Raw genomic sequence first — 15,881 nt, forward strand, 5'->3', positions numbered from 1 at the left:
ACAAAAAAAACTTCAAAAACAGACTCCAACGAGAGACTGCTGAATTGGAATTAATTTGCAAACTGGATACAATTAACTTAGGCTTGAATAGAGACTGGGAGTGGATGGGTCATTACACAAAGTAAAACTATTTCCCCATGTTTATTCCCCCCCCTCCACCCCACCCTGTTCCTCAGACGTTCTTGTCAACTACTGGAAACGGCTCACCTTGATTATCACTACAAAAGGTTCCCCACCCCCGCTCCCCTGCTGATAATAGCTCACCTTAAGTGATCACTCTCATTACAGTGTGCATGGTAACACCCATTGTTTCATGTTCTCTATGTATATAAATCTCCCCACTGTATTTTCCACTGAATGCATCCGATGAAGTGAGCTGTAGCTCACGAAAGCTCATGCTCAAATAAATTTATTAGTCTCTAAGGTGCCACAAGTCCTCCTTTTCTTTTTGCGAATACAGACTAACACGGCTGCTACTCTGAAACCTGTTAGAATGTTGGATGCCTGTCTGTTCTTTATCCCTCCTTGCTTTAAAATACCGAAGGGATAAGTTTCAAAAGCACAAGGGGCTGTTAGGTGCCCACTTCCACTCACTTTTAGGTGCCTTTTGTGCTTATTACAGTCTCCCTAACTGCCCTCTCCCTCCCCTGCCCCGGGACCAGAGCAGTCAGAGACTTTCCTTAGCTTTGCTTATCATTGGTTATGTTGCCGTCTGCAAATTCTTCTTGCCCTGATGAGATGTCATGTAACCATCCCAGGGTTTGCTGTGGAGCAGATGATCGACTCAGAGCAGTTGCTGGAGCTACGTGCAATCACCATACATGAGGCCTTCGGCATTTGTAACTTTATTGCAGAAAAACCCACTATTAACATATTTTACAAAGAAAGTTGCACTTTGGTGTTTGGCAAGTTCTGTTCCCCCGCCATTGGGGGGCAGAGATGCAGCCGTGCCTGGGGCAGCCAGTCCTCTCCCTTCAAGCTGTGTGCAGAGCGGCTCGTTCTGACAGCAACAGCTCCATTGATACCCATGCGCCAGTTCCAGCCAGGAGGAAGTTCCGCTATTTCCATCAGCACTGTCCGTGCCTCTGTTGGTGCTAACCATTGGCCGCACCCTGCCCCCCCGCCAGGGAAACAAGGCTGCAGCGTCAGTGAAATTTCTGTGCGCAGAAGTGTTCCGACTTGGCAGTTTGACGCCTGTGGAAACTGCCCTCTAATTTTCACACGAGAGGGGGGGGGAAAATCACATACATTCCCTCCTGCATTTACTTTTGGGTGTCTCTCATCACAGGTAACAGACCCAAGTTTACAGCCAACAGGAAAACCCTAACTACTGCATGATCTCTTCATCAGCTACTCCCAAAGCCACAGAGCAATGCAGGGAGTGGGGAAGTCACCTTCTCCAGCTCGTCTGCCCTGGTTCCAGACTACCAGTTCTCCGGCTGCATGGCCCAAATAATCTCCATTAAAGCCAACGCTAGGACTTATATATGTCCTGCTGGTGGGAGACTAGGCCCTCCCGAAAGCTAATGTGGGCACTAGCATGGCTGTGAAAATGGTACAACTTCATGGGGCAGGGGCCTCACCGGAAGAGACGCAGGTTGCCCACAACTCCCCCAGACTTTTCTGGCCTGAGGGAGCACAAGCGCTGGCGGCTTCGAACCAAGACAGCAGGCTGAGACCTGAGGAAAAACAAGGCTTTTGTTTTATACCATCTATCCCAGCATCACTCTCAACAGCGAGACCTCTCCAACCGCTGCCCCCAGGCCCAGCTGAGCGGGACCCCAGAGGAGCCTTCAGAAGGCGAAACAAGATAGGAAGCAGAAATAAGCAGGAGCCACTGTATGGGAAGAGAGAAGACCCAGAAACCCCAGTGAGTGAGTGAGTGCGTGTGTGTGTGTGTGTGTGTTGGAGAATGGGGACAGGTGGTAACACAGAACAGAAAAAAAACAACCACACAGCCTCTCTTCAGCTGCACCCACGGAAGAGACGCATCCTGCCCCACACACTAATGTCGGTCCCTAGGGTGCCCAAAGGCAGCTGGCTGTCTCCAGACCCGCTCCTGTTTGTTTGCTTATTATGCAGCCGCAAAGGCACCCAGGAGACGCAGGGGCAGAGCTAGCAGCCACTGAGATTGTTCAAGGGACTTGAGAAGCAGGGAAGCAGCATTTCTTGACCTCCAAACCCAACACACCGGCCTTCATTTATATGAATGAGAGTTCTGAGGAGGGGGGACAAGGCACAAAACAATGGCAAAGGCTGGTTCGGGGGCGTGGAGCATAAAGTGTCCTTGAGAGCCGCCAAGGGGCAAGGCTATTTCGATGGTGAACTAAGGAGCTCCCAGCTCGCGCTAGCGGGGAGGGAAGTCACGGTGCAGGCTGGGCAGGGCAGCCTCCAGCCGCCAGAGCTCAGAGCAGGTATTAAGTGCAACAAGTGACTCTGATACGCAGGAGAAGGGCCTGCATGTTCCCTTCCCACGCTGAGGCGACCGCGGGCCAGTCTGCCTGCGGGGAATGGGTTAGGCTTGTGCAGCTGCCTCGAGGGAGAGAACAAGGGATTTTGTTTTCTTTTGAGACAGACAGGAGAGTCCCACCCAAGACAAGGCTACACAAGCCCCAGTTACATTTGTTCCTTCCCTCTGCAGCGTGATGAAAAGTCTCCAGCCTACCCCGCCCCTAGCAGCGCGTTCTCCTTTCGCAGCCACGGGGCTGTTTTTCTGGGCGGCAAGGAGGGGAGTGCAGTTTACCGCGGTCCTGCTAGATTCTCTGGGAATTCAGGAGTGGATCCCACTGCTGAAGCTGAAATAGGAACAACATGTGCAAAAAAACCACAAAGCAAGAGGGAGCCAGTCTGCTCCCCACCCTCGTCTCCCAGTAGGAAGTAACATTCTCCTTTGCTTGCCTTGTGAGGACCGACACTGCGTCTCCTGACACAAGACGCACTTTGAGAGCAGTAGCTTCTGAGACTTCCAAGCGAGTCCTCTCCAGAGATTGTCGGCTAAACATCCGCTCAGCCGCCAGGGTAAAATGCAAAGTGAAAAGCCCCTCTCTTGTCTCCTCAGCATTTTGAGGAGGGTCAGGACACTCGGCGTATGGAGAGCAGAGGGAAGGGCCAGTGCTGGGCTCTAACTGGCTCCAGCTCTTGGATTAAACCCTAAAACCAAACTTTTACAAAAGTTTTTAAAACAAACCAACCCACCCATCTGCAATGAGTGTTTCAGTCAAGTGCAAAATCAGAGCCACCTTCCCTCCATCCTCAGGGGATCTTCCTGGACCAGATCCTCAGGGGCCTACTGCTCAGGGAACTCCAGCGCTCCCCCAAACCAGGATGGAGGGTCCTCTTCTTGCTGCCTAGTAGCTGTAGAGGGAGAGGGGCGTATCCTCCATCATGTCGTCCTACGAGCAAAGGAGAAACACACACATTAGTATCTGTCACGTCATGGCATGAAGGGGGGACTGGTTTAGATCTGGGGTTGTTCTGGGACCAGACTCCCTTTCCCTCATCCCACCCCCTCAAGGCCACCACCAGTCCAGCCAGGGAGGTCCCCCACCAGCAGGATTCATCAAACAGAGGGGTGGTCTCTGCGGAAGGACGCAAGGCAAACACCACATCGCTCCCAGGCCAAGCCGCGAGGTCCTAGGATGGTGAACATATCACTGTTCCTCTGTGGCATCACTAGGCTGGACGACTGGTATGAAACAGTTACTTACTGTAACTGTGGTTCTTCGAGATGTGATGCAGCCACGTGTTCCACTTAGGTGTGTGCATGCCCAGCACACCAGAGCTGGAGAAATTTGCCTAGCAGTACCCGAGGGGGCAACGCTCACGCCTTGTGGCCACAGCCCCTCCCCTGGCTACTCTCCCTCAGTTCTTTCGCACTGAATGCCAGGACCCGAGAGTCCAGTGCAGAGGGGATGGAGGGTGGGTTGTGGAATACACGCCTGCATCACATCTCAAAGAACCACAGTGACAGTAAGTAACCGTTTTGTCGTCTTCGAGTGGATACGGATGTGTATTCCACTTAGGAGACTCACAAGCAGTACCTCCCCCCTCATCCCCAGGAGGTAGGGCTCAGAGTCTACCAAAGCCTGCATCCACCCTGGAAGATGCAATTACGGCGTAATGATTTGTGAACATACGTATCGACGACCACGTAGCAGCCCTGCCAACGTCCAATATGGAAATGTCACTGAGGAAGGCTATGGGAATTGCTTGCACCCGAGTAGAGTGAGCTCACACCTACTGATAGCCGTTGAGGGGGCCGAGCTGAGGCTATTTCATAGGCTGTCTTGATGCAGAGTGTTATCCATTTGGAGATCATCTGTGAAGAGATCACTTGACCCTTCATGTGATCTGCATATAACACAAACAGGCAGACGAAGCACGAAACGGTTTAGTCCAGTCCAGACAGAAGACTAGACATCACCTGACATCTACAGTATGGAGACATTGCTGCTCTGGAGACGAATGCAGCTTAGGAAGGAACACAGGTACTGCCTGGTTCCAATGAAACTGAGAAGCCTCTTTAGACAGAAATTTTGGATGTGGTCGTAACGTCACGTTGTCTTTGGAGAATTGTGTATAAGGAGAATCTGCAACGCTCATGCTCTCCTTATGGAGGTCCTTGCTACCAGGAATGCAGTTTTCTGACCCAAAAGTGGGACAAGATGCTAGGGGCTCAGATGGAGGTCCCATTAAGGCCGCTAGGACTGAGTTAAAGTCCCACAGAGGAACCAGCTCTCGGACCGGGGGATGTAGACGAAGGAGCAATTTTAAAGAATCTTGCTACTATGGCACGGAAGAAGACAGATCTTCCCTGAATGGGGGGATGAAATGCTGATCCTGCTGCCAGATGTGCTTTCAATTAACTAAACACAAGCCGGAGTGACTGAAGATGCAGCAGGTGCTTCAAAATGTTCCCGATAGAGACCAGTGATGGTTGGATTCTTCGAGCTAATGACCACGCCAAAAATTCCTTCCATTTAACTGAATAGGCCACCCTGGTGGAGGGTCTTCTACTGTTAAGGAGGACTTGGACAGCTGCCGAATGCTGCTCTTTCCTCCCACGCTGGGAGATCCAGGGAGCTGAGCACTGGATGCAAGGCGTGGCCTTGGTTCTAAGTAAGTTGGGATGGGGAGGAAGCAGTATGGGAGGCTGAACAGACAATGCAGGAAGGTCGGAGAACCTGCAGTCTTGGCCAGGCCACGGCAATGAGAATAAGCTTGGCCTGATTGGCCTTGAGGATGACCTCAGGGATGATCAGGATCGTGGGAAAGGCATACAGGATAGGCAGCTGCCAACTAGATGGAAAGCGTCAGACAGGGAACCTGTCCTCCAAGGCCCCCTCGAGAGCACAACAGATGACATTTCCTGTTGTCCCTTGTAGTGATCAGGTTGATTGTCGGGATGCCCCAAGCTGTGAAGATGACCCAGAGAACACTTGTCTTCGAGAACCACTTGTGATTCAGGGAAAAATACCCCCTGAGACAGTCCATGAGAGGATTCTGAACCCTGGGCAAGTGAACGGCTATTGGATCGTTCTCCTTAGCACAGAACTGCCACAGCTGGTCATCTCTAGGCAAAACAACCTGGAGTTTGCTCCCCCTTGTTTGTTCGCATAATAGATCGTTGTGGGAACTTTGGGAATCTCTTGATAGGCATAGCATGCACTGTAGATGGCCCGAAACTCCAGCACATTGATATGGAGCGAGGTCTCCCGCTCCAACCACAGTCCCTGTACTTTCAGCGCTCCCAGGTGCACCAACCCAACCCATCAGGGACGTGTCAGTAACAATCGACCTAGTTGGCAAGAGCCAGACAAAGGAAACGCCTTGGCAAATGTTCTCTGGACACATCCACGACTGCAAGGAGTCCAGGACCAGTGGAGGAAGACGAATCAATCTATCTAGAAGGCGAAGAGCAGGACAGTAACCTTGCAAACTGGACCGCCTGCGTGCAAGCAGACAGGTGACCCTACAGCCTCAGACACGTTTGAACTATTGCGGGAGGCTGAGTCTGCAGACGAAGGCAAAGATGGCAAATTGCCTGAAAATGGTCGGTTGGAAGAAACATTCTCGACATCGTGGAATTTAACAGGACCCCAATGACCTCGATTTTCTGAGTGGGAGCCAAGGTTGACTTTCCAGTGTTTAGAATGAGACCCAGCTGATGGAGGAAGCGCACTGTGATGCCAACGTGAACAAGAACTTCCCCTCCATAACCAGCCGTCCAGATACAGGAAGATGTGAATTCCCTTCTTCCTGAGAGATGCTGTAACAACCACCATGCATTTGGTGACAACCCGGGGGACAGAAGAGAGGCTGAATGGAAGCACTGTGCACTGAAAGTGGTGTTTCATCACAATAAACCAAAGGAACTTAATGTGGCTTGGCAAAATTGCCACATTTAAGTAGGTGTCTTGAAGGTCAAGAGCAGCAAACCAGTCATTCTGAGACCATACAGGGAGAATAGTCAATAGGGACCATTCAGAACCTCGTGTACCAGATATTTGTTGAGGCTGTGAAGGTCGAGGATGGGTCTTACTCCTCTCATAGATTTGGGTATCAGCAAATACTGGGAGTAGAAGCCATGACCCTGGTGTTCCAGCAGAACCTCCTCCACTGCTCCTAAAGCCAGCAGAAAATGGATCTTATGAGACGGTCCCTGAAGAGGGGTGGGAAGGAACTGGATAGCATAACCCGACATGACGGTGCTTAGGACCTAGCTACTGGTAGCAATCGAGCCCCAAGCATTGTGAAAGTGGGCCAGCCTGTCCCCAAAGGGGGCAGACGAGGAGGGAGGAGCAACCACTGGAAGAGTGCTCTGGACCAAAGGGTTCCAGAGACGGCATGTGGACTGGCCGAACCCTGAGCCTGACTGCTTCCTCCTATGGGAACTATGCCCCTTTCTGGGGTAGCCCCAGTGCCTTGGAGGAGTGAAAGTCTGCTGCTGGTGTTGCATGTCTCTGCATGATTGGCCCCCAAAGACCGCAGGGAAGTCCTGGAGTCTCTGAGGGAGTGCAGCATCTTGTCAGTTTTGTCCAAGAATGGTGTTTGGCCGTCGAAGGCCAAATCCTCTATGGATTACTGGACATTGCGGCAATGACCAAATTCTGCTTTGCCACAGGCATACCGAAGCCAGCATGCTTAGCCAGTTCAAGGAGCGTATCGCTGATAGGGAGGATGAGTCTCCCAGGGGCAGATGGCTGCAGGATGTCCACCAATTTGTGAGTATTCTCTTGCACGAACTCCACTTGGATACTGCAGGAAGCAGCTACATGCCACAAAAGGTCTTGGCACACCTTAAAATCCTCCGGTATCGAAGGCAAGGATGAGCCAGGCAACACAGCATTGTCTGGAGACGGAGACAAAGCCCTCAACTGAACCAAAGCTGGATCCTGTTTATAGGGCTGATGGACCTGGATGGGACGACTACAGAGGCTACACTGGTGCTTGGGCCTGCAGCAGATTGACAGTCACCACTGCAGGCCTGGCCAGTGATTTCGCCTTCAAGCAAGACAGAGTGGGACCTCCGCAAAGGAGGAGCGTCCCAAGGATTCCATGGAGGCCACTGGCACGGATAAGGCATTGGTAGCCAGTAGACACCGGGCCGGAGAAGAACGCCAATCTTGCTACCCATAGTGGTCTGTCAGCGGTCCCCAGTGCTGGTCCGGTGATGGAGCGCGGGAGGATGACAGCGCCAACTCGGAGCTTGGGGAGCCTTGGGATCCCGGAGATAAGGGTGGAGCGAGACCAGAAGACGCGAGTAACCAACTTGTCCATTGCCCAGAACGAGGCAGGAAGCGGCACTGCCCATGGAAGTGGTACTGTTGGCACTGAGCATGCTGGTGCTGGAAGCAGTGTCAATCCCAAAGGAGAGGTCGGGACCAAAAGGCAAAGGCGGTCTGTAGCTGCCTGGAATGCCGCTGACCTGGAAACAGCCAGTACTGGCATCTCCCTCTTTGGTGCCGGACTCAAAGGACACCCAGGGGCCAGAACCGGAGTCAACGGTCCAGGGTTTCCAAGTTCCCCACTCAGAAGGGTTAGAAGTACTTGCGCCATCCCACAGGCCGGTACCTACTCTGTGCCAGTCCATGCTTTTCTTGGGGGAGGCAGAAGAGTCACCCCGAGATCTGGAGCAGTCCGGATTGGTGGTATGCAACCTTTTCCTTGGCACAGGCGACAGGGAAGGGCTCCTCTGTTTCTTCGGAGAGGCAACTGCTCCGGAACGTGAAGCAGCAGCCCTTGGAGTCCGCGGGCACTCCCAGCCCGGCATGCGCCTCGGGACCGAAGCAGGTGCTGCGTCAGGCGAAGGTCCCAAGCCCCTTGAGCCTGTCCCTTGAACGATGTGCAGATCGCACAACGCTCTTTAATGGGGGCCTTGCCAAGACAGAGCAAGCACCGTGTGTGAGGATCACTCCTCCCGCCCCCCTCGAAGGACAATGTTTAAACCCTGGTGAGGGCATCATTAAGGAAAACAAACAAATACAACTAACACAAAGGGTACTATCTATCTATCTAAGAGAAAAGCTAAACTTATTGAGAGGTTAAGACGGTTAAGCTCTGACTCCAGCCGAGGGGGGATAAGAAGGAACTGAGGGAGGGTCAGGGCAGCGCTGCATCATGTAGCCAGGGGAGGGGCTTTGGCCATGAAGTGTGCGCCTGACCCCTATGGGCACTCCTAGGAGTGGAATACACGGCTGCATCTACTCGAAGAAGAACTTTGTATCTCAAAGGCTACATAGAGTGTTCGCTTCACCCACCATGGAAATGCAACCTCCTCTGGCGGGGGGAAACATAGCAGCTGTTTAACAGCCGTCCGGGAACACTGCATAACACATCAGGGCAGGAGTGAGGAAGAATACTGAATCTACTTGGAACCCTGAGGGAACCATGGCACACGACGTCGGGCTGCCTTCACACGGTCTGTCTGTCTTCTGGAACAGGGCTGGCAAGGTGGATCCTGTCACTAAATCTCATGTCACCTGACGTCATCCTGGCAATGAACCTTGGATGGAGGCTCTCCAGACCCCACCCCACACTCCCCACCCAGCCACAGGTACCTCTTCCTTTGCAAGAGGAATGAGCTGAATTCCCTCTGTGCGGCTTGTCTAGCAACGGCTAGAAGGGGAGCTGCACTGTGGCCTGGTCACACAGTTGGGAGCCAGCCAGCAGCTCCAGGCACAAAGGCCCTGGGCATGGCCGGCAGGGGGCATTGCTCACCATGGGCAGGTCCTGCAGGCGCCGGAAATCCATCCGGCTGTTGCGCTGCCGGTATCTCAGGAAGCCCACCAGGGCCAGGATCCCCACCATGACGACGAACATGGAGATGACGCCGATCACCAGGGGGTCGGCCCCCATCGCGCCGGCAACAGCGGAGCTGGGCAGGTCTGCAGGGAGGAGGAGACGGTACCGAGAGGGTAAGGTCCTGGGGCAGTCAATCCCAGTCTCTCCCTGGGCTCTGCCCTACCGCACCACAAGGGGCTCCCCCCAGCTCAAACGCCTCTCCCATGCCCGGGAGAGCAGAGATCGGCGCACGTGGGAGCCTTGAGAGCATTTACCTTGACCATCGTCGTCTCCCACATCCAACACCGAAGCCTTCTCATGCACAGGATCGGCTGATGGCTGCATTACAGCTGTTGTGGCTGCCCTGGTGGTGGAGGAAGCTCTGGGGGTCACCGTGGTGGTGCTGGGGGTGGTAGCTGCAGGTGGGCTCCCTGTTGTCATGGCAGCAGGCACAGAAGCGGGCCCTGCGGCGCTCTCCTCTGTGGCGTTCTCCTGGGCTGTTTGTGGCGTGGGTTCAGGGCTCTCTGCGGTGGGTTCAGGGTTCCCTGTCGTGGGCCCCAAGGTGCTGAATGCAGAAGGCTCCAGAGGGGAGCTGCCTGCTGTTGCTGCACGTAAGAAAAAGAGGCAGTTATCTACAAGGCAAAATCCTGCGTCTGCCCATCCCCACCCTGCATGGCCTGGAAAGGGCGGTAGGCATCCCTGCTGGCACCTAGGGGACATGCCCAGCTCCTGGCATGAGCACAGAGCGCTCTCTGCTCCAGGTTCTCCCTGGGATCCTCAGGGAGGCAGCGGAGAGGCCCTGAGCCCCCTGCTGTTCTGTGTCGAGCTGTTCAGAAGGCCACTAACTGGAGCCCTGGAACGTGGGCAAGGCTTGGGAGGGCATCTCAAGCCTTTTCAGGCTCGCGGCCCGATTCCCCCATCAGAGAAGATTCTTTAGCACCCCTGAAAATTTACTTCTTCAGCAGGTTGAGAGATACCTGAAAAGGCCCTTAACCCTGTCTCGTCCTCCCTGTGGCTACATCCCATCACCTCCACATGGCCACCCAATGGTGCTCATCTCCTAGCAGAGGAATCCCCATGACAACGCCCCAAAAGGAAGAGCAGGGATCCCCACTAGCCTGCGGACATGCCTGACAGCTATGGCCCTGAAAAGGGCAATAGGAATAAACTCTACGAGCCAGGACAGCCGGGGCACTGCCCTCTGGGGTGGCTGCCCGCTGCTCACAGTGACAAAGGCCGTACAGATTAATTGACAAATCAGTTTGTATTTCGCAGCCTGTCAGAGCCAGAGAGCCCTGTCAGAGCCTAGGGCGTGTCGAGGGGAAGGTCTCTGAGCTGAGAGCCCCTCTCCAATCAGCAGCAAAGCCCAGAAAACCAGGTCAGTGAGAGTCCCCATGCCAGGCAATGGGATTTTAGGGCAGCGTGGCAGACCAGGGCGCTCTTGGCCACCCTCCCCTTTAACACGAGGCCGAGAAGCAACAGCAGTAGCCTCCCTGGAAATGTCGTCAGGCCAGAGAAGAGAGATTACGCTGGCAGCTGTGCCCTGCCGCCATTAAGGATCCCAGCATTGCTCAGAGCCACCTAGCCACACTGCATGCTGGGATTTTTCTCACAGTTTCTGGTTGATGATGGAGGGTAGCTTCTATCTATCCCATGGTACGGAAGTTAGGGGTTGCTCCGGCAAGCTGCCAGCCTCAGCTGCCAGCTGGGTAATACTGCTTTAAAGCCAGCCAGGCCAGGTCCTGCTCTTACTTATACCGGTGTGACATCACCACGGTCAGGAGACCTGCTCTGGATTGACGCGGGGTTAAAGGAGAGCAGCGTTCGGCCCCTGGGTGAGTGTGCACGTACCTCGGAAGGAAAGGGTTAATTTGTACTTTTGAGGAAAGATGTAAGGGCCTGTAGCAGCAACGCTCCCCCTCCCAGGACAGCTGGCTGATGTGGTAAAAGTCAGGGAGCAGCTTCCCTGTCTGCATATGAGAGAGGAACCAGCAGCTGCTGCAAACCTTTCCCGCTTGCCCCAGCACCAGGATCCTGCTTTCACTTACCACGGGCCCAATCCTGTGAGGTGCTGAGTGCCCCCGACTCCAGGCAAAGTCAGCGAGAGTAGAAAGGCACTCGGCACCGCAGGGGCCCAGGCCCTAAGTCCCCAGGCTGGGTGTGCTGTGGGAGAAGGTGCCCCCTACACGCGGGTGAGCCGCGGGGTAGCGAGAAGCCTCACCCAACGCGTCCTTTGGTGGCAGAGACGTTGGAGCCATGGTCGCGGCGCCAGTCGGCCCCGGGGGGCTGGAGGGCTCGGTTTCGTTTTGGCCAGGCGGGTTTGTGGTGTTGGCAGCCAGAGCCGGAGGGGGGAGCACCGACAGGTTCTGATTCCGAAGCCCTGTCATCGCATCCGCTGAGACGGCTGGGGCAGAAGTCTGCAGCCTGGTGCCCTTGGTGGTGGTTGCGTTGGGATCGGGTGGGATGGACTCGTCCAGCTCGACAGCGCGGGGGCTGCTAAAACTGGGGTGCGGGGTGGCAGCCCCGTCCTTATCGGCGCTAGTCACAGGAGGGGCAGTCGCCTCTGGGCTGAAGCCATCAGCCTCATGGAGTGGAAATGAGCCTGGCTCGGTGCTGGGCTGAGCTGGGGACACCACCTGGTCAGTCGGGGTCTCCTGCCCGTCTCCTAGTGCAGGAAAGAATGAGAGAGAAATGCTGAACGGGGCGATGTCCATGCCACACGAGAGGGGACCAAGGGTGTAGGCGGGCTAGGGAGGGAGGGCAGGAACCAATCCCCAGCTGGCCTATGCTGCATACAGCATCGCACAAACACCAGGGACCAGAGAAGGGGTCCGGGCAGCAAGCCTGCCTCTGGAGCAGCAGGCACTGGTCTCTACTGAAGGCAGGATGCCTGAGCAGATGGAGCTGCATCAGCTCCACTGTCAAACCTCCCGCTCCCATTGCACTGTGCAGGATGGGCGTGACTCTGAAACTTCTCCACACTCACCTCAAAACTGGGAGTTCAGTAAGAAGAGTGTGTCCGAAGGCCAAAAAGCCACACTTCCAGTGTCAACAAAGAGGATGACCACAAAAAAAAAAGCCCACCCTGGTTCAATAGGGAAGTGAAGGTGAAGGTACAAATAAATAAAAAAAAAAAAACATAACAAAAGGACAAAAAGGGGAAGTAGATAGCAATCATTACAAATCAGAGGTTATGAAGGGTAAAATATTGATAAGGGAAGCTAAGGACACGAGGGCGAAAAATTAAAAAGGTGTCTAAATATATTACAAACAAAAGGAATCTTCACAATGATAGAGGTTCATTACTACTAGATGGAGATGGTAATATGAGGATCATATGAGGATGATTAACTACTTTCCAGGCCTTTGGTAACTGGGGAGGATGTTAGCATCTACGAGTAATAGACATTTTAAAATCAGCAGTTCCAGATACCTTGCATCCAAGAATTCCAAAAGAGTTGACGGAGATTTCTGGCCCATTAATGTTAAATTTTAATAAATCTTGGAATAGCAGGGAAATTCCAATACTTGAAGAATGCTAATGTTGGGCCAATACTGTATTTAAAAAGGGCAAGTGGGATGAACCGGTTTACTATACGTTGGTTAGCCTGTCATCTATCCTGGGCAAAATAATGGAAAAGTTGATGCAGGATTCAATAAATAACTAATGGGAATATAATTAATGCCATTCAACATGGTTTTATGGAAAACAGTTCTTATCAAAATGAAATCAGATTTGTTTTGACAAGCTTATACAGTTGGTTGATAAAGACAACCGTGTAGATGTAATAAATATGTTTTGTACTGCATTTAATTCAGCATCATGTCACTCTTATTAAAATATTAGCACTATACAATATCAAAACACGTTAAATGGTCTGAGAACTGACTGACAGATCTTAAAACACTGGGGAACTATCATTGACTGGGGGTGTTTCAGGGTTCTGCAGGGATCTGCTAGGCCTGATGCTATTCAATATTTTCATAAATGATTTGGAAGTAAATATAAAATCACTGTTGATAAAATATGCAGATAGCACAAAGACTGGCGAATGGCAAATGATGAGAAGGACAGGGCAGTCATACAGAGCAATCTGGATGACTCAGGAAGCTATTCTGTGAAAACAAAATGTGTTTTAATACAGCCAAATGCAAAGTTGCACAGCTAGGAACAAGGAATGCACCCTATACCTACAGAACGGGGAACAATATCCTGGATAGCAGTGACTCTGAAAATACTGCAAATACTTATTCATGCGCTTAACTTTAAGCACATGTATAATACCTAGGGTGACCAGATGTCCCGATTTTATAGGGACAGTCCCAATATATGGGGCTTTTTCTTATATAGGCACTTATTACCCCCCAACCCCGTCCTGATTTTTCACACTTTCTATCTGGTCACCCTAATAATACCACTGATGCCAACTGCACATACATATTTGCAGTATTGCGGCCATAGAGGGAAGCCCAAGTGGTGCACCGTACATAGTGAGTGGCCAGACGATGTAAGTTATACTCACATAGGTCTTGCCCTCATTCCAGCCATCAGCGGCCTGGCACCAGAACAAACCCCTAGTGTGGGTAAAGCTCACTGCAGTTTGCATCAGTCCAGTTTTGGCTGGTTTCAAGAGCTTAGACCCCCCGCCCACAGCATGTCTCCCTTACAAATCTGGCTCCCGAGAAACGCTGCCAGCATCGTGTTGGGATCTCTTGACAGATGCCAGTGACTCTGGTGACGCAGCAAGGAGAGATTGCATGTTAAGAAGGCATGAGAGAGAGAGAGTGTGTGTGTGTCCCCAACAAAAGGCTTAGAGGCCTTAGAAGGGAGAGGCTGATGGAGCTAAATTTATACAGGCTAAAGGAAATGGTATTTATGGGATTGTGAAAGCCCTATAAATATCTGAAGGGAAATACAAGGCAGAGGATGAAGATCTAGTAATAACAGGGGTGAAAAATACACCGGAGTAAGTAGGGGCTTAGAGACTGGCAGATGGACCCGCTAAGCTCACTCTGTGGGACGATCTAAGACAGCCCAGGGGCCCCCTGACAAGAATCAAGCTGGTGTGTGCCTACCACTACCCCGCCCTACTCATAAGCACTGAGTAAGAGGCCAGAAGCTCCTGAAGCCATGCTAGGCAGCTCTCAACCATCTAGCCTGGAAATAAATAGCTCTTCCCATCACCCACCCACTTCCACCCACACCCACACCGGCTCTGAGACAGCACTGTAAACAGGCCGTACTTGTATGGGAGCAGGAGGAAGGGGTGAGAGAGGAGAGGGGCGGGGGGGCCAGCTCTGCAGCGGGCTCACAAGGCCTGTTCCCCGTTTGGAAGCTGCTCAGGGATGCGTGCAGACGCTCACCCAGCCGGCTAGCAGGAGAAGGGGGAGCCGAGGGGGCAGGATCGGCTTTTCCTTTCCAAGGACAGGGCAGTCTCCCAGGTGGAGGCCAGAAGAGCAAAGTGCCCCTAGAGCCCAAGCTTCAGAGAACCAGCCCAGACCAAAGCAGGGTGCGGGGTTAACCCACGACCTCCCGCCTCTCAGGTGCTGGCTGCGCAACTGTCCAGCCCTCATTGCCACTGCTGGCTGGGCGAGCCCTGCCTCCCATGGGAAGGAGCGAAGCTGCGTGCTGAGCTCCCGGGCCCTGGGGCTGAGTTCCCCAGTGCTAGATTTAGGTGCTGTGGTTTCAGGGAGCGGGGGAGGCCAGGAAACAGTTTTGCTCTCAGACCGGATGGGGGGAGGGAGTCAGGGCACAGCGTGGAGCAGCCCTGCTGCTGCTCTGAATCTTGGAGGAAGGCCTAAGCCACTTGAGGCTGGCTGAGCCCCTCTCGGAGTAGGGAAAGGGACAGCCTGACTCTCGTGCTTTCCATGACAAAGCATGCTGGGAAAGGAGCGGAGCTGGGGGCCCTTGAAATACCAGCTCCTCTCCCTTCTTTTCAGCCAGCTGTAGGGAAGTTGGCACCGGGGGCTGAGGGTGTTGGCTTGGCTGACCGAGCTCTTGGGAGTCAGCAGGTGTTCAGGGTGCAGGTAGGGGCTTGTCTACGCTAACAGCCTTCGGGTTTTAGCTGCTGCTGGGCTGTGGGAGCTCCTGGAGATTTATATTGCTTGGGGGAGCGGGTCTCTGCTGTCTCATGGTGCAACAGATTCCTTGGGTACAAGAAACCTCTTCATCTGTCCCTGTGTACCCCCTGCCCACTTCCACGGCGGGCGGGGCCCTCCTGTCCCTGCTGGGGGTTGTGCTGTACCCAGGACACAGAACTCACAGAGTCTGTATCCCTGGAGAGAGCCACCTGGCTGTGCTGAAGGAGCAGACGGCTCTCAGCAATACCCCCCACACACACAACAGCTGGAGGGGTCCTCACCTCCCTTCAGGAGCTCTGCCTGCAGGCCTCCCTGGGGAATATGGAACTTGTGGGGTGGGTCTGGATGAGACGGGCTGGGCTTTGTCTCTTCTTGCTGCCCCAGCAAGATCACTGAGGTGTATGGCCCGCAGGGAGCTTAAAGGTGCAACCGTCTTTGAGGGGCTCCGTGGTGTTAGTGGGAACCTGCCCTCGGAGCTGTGGTTTAGAGGGCATGGTACAGGGAAGCAGCACGTAAGG

The 15,881-nt window shown here is 53.4% G+C and overlaps 1 protein-coding gene across 1 annotated transcript in view; it reads right to left on the minus strand.

Moving 5' to 3' along the window:
• Positions 1 to 829: 829 nt before the first annotated feature.
• Positions 830 to 15,881, minus strand: part of LOC311525452 (uncharacterized protein) — a 29,242-nt gene continuing 14,190 nt past the window's right edge. The window contains exons 2-5 of the mRNA XM_084637625.1: positions 11,504 to 11,947; positions 9,558 to 9,887; positions 9,220 to 9,386; positions 830 to 3,392 (exon numbers count right to left, since the gene is read on the minus strand). Coding sequence (XP_084493751.1) covers positions 3,348 to 3,392; positions 9,220 to 9,386; positions 9,558 to 9,887; positions 11,504 to 11,947 — 986 coding nt within the window. The 3' untranslated portion in view covers positions 830 to 3,347. The remainder of the gene's footprint in view (positions 3,393 to 9,219; positions 9,387 to 9,557; positions 9,888 to 11,503; positions 11,948 to 15,881) is intronic.

The sequence above is a fragment of the Lepidochelys olivacea genome, assembly GCF_965140295.1.
Source record: "Lepidochelys olivacea isolate rLepOli2 genome assembly, chromosome: 8".
NCBI classification, from domain to species: domain Eukaryota; kingdom Metazoa; phylum Chordata; order Testudines; family Cheloniidae; genus Lepidochelys; species Lepidochelys olivacea.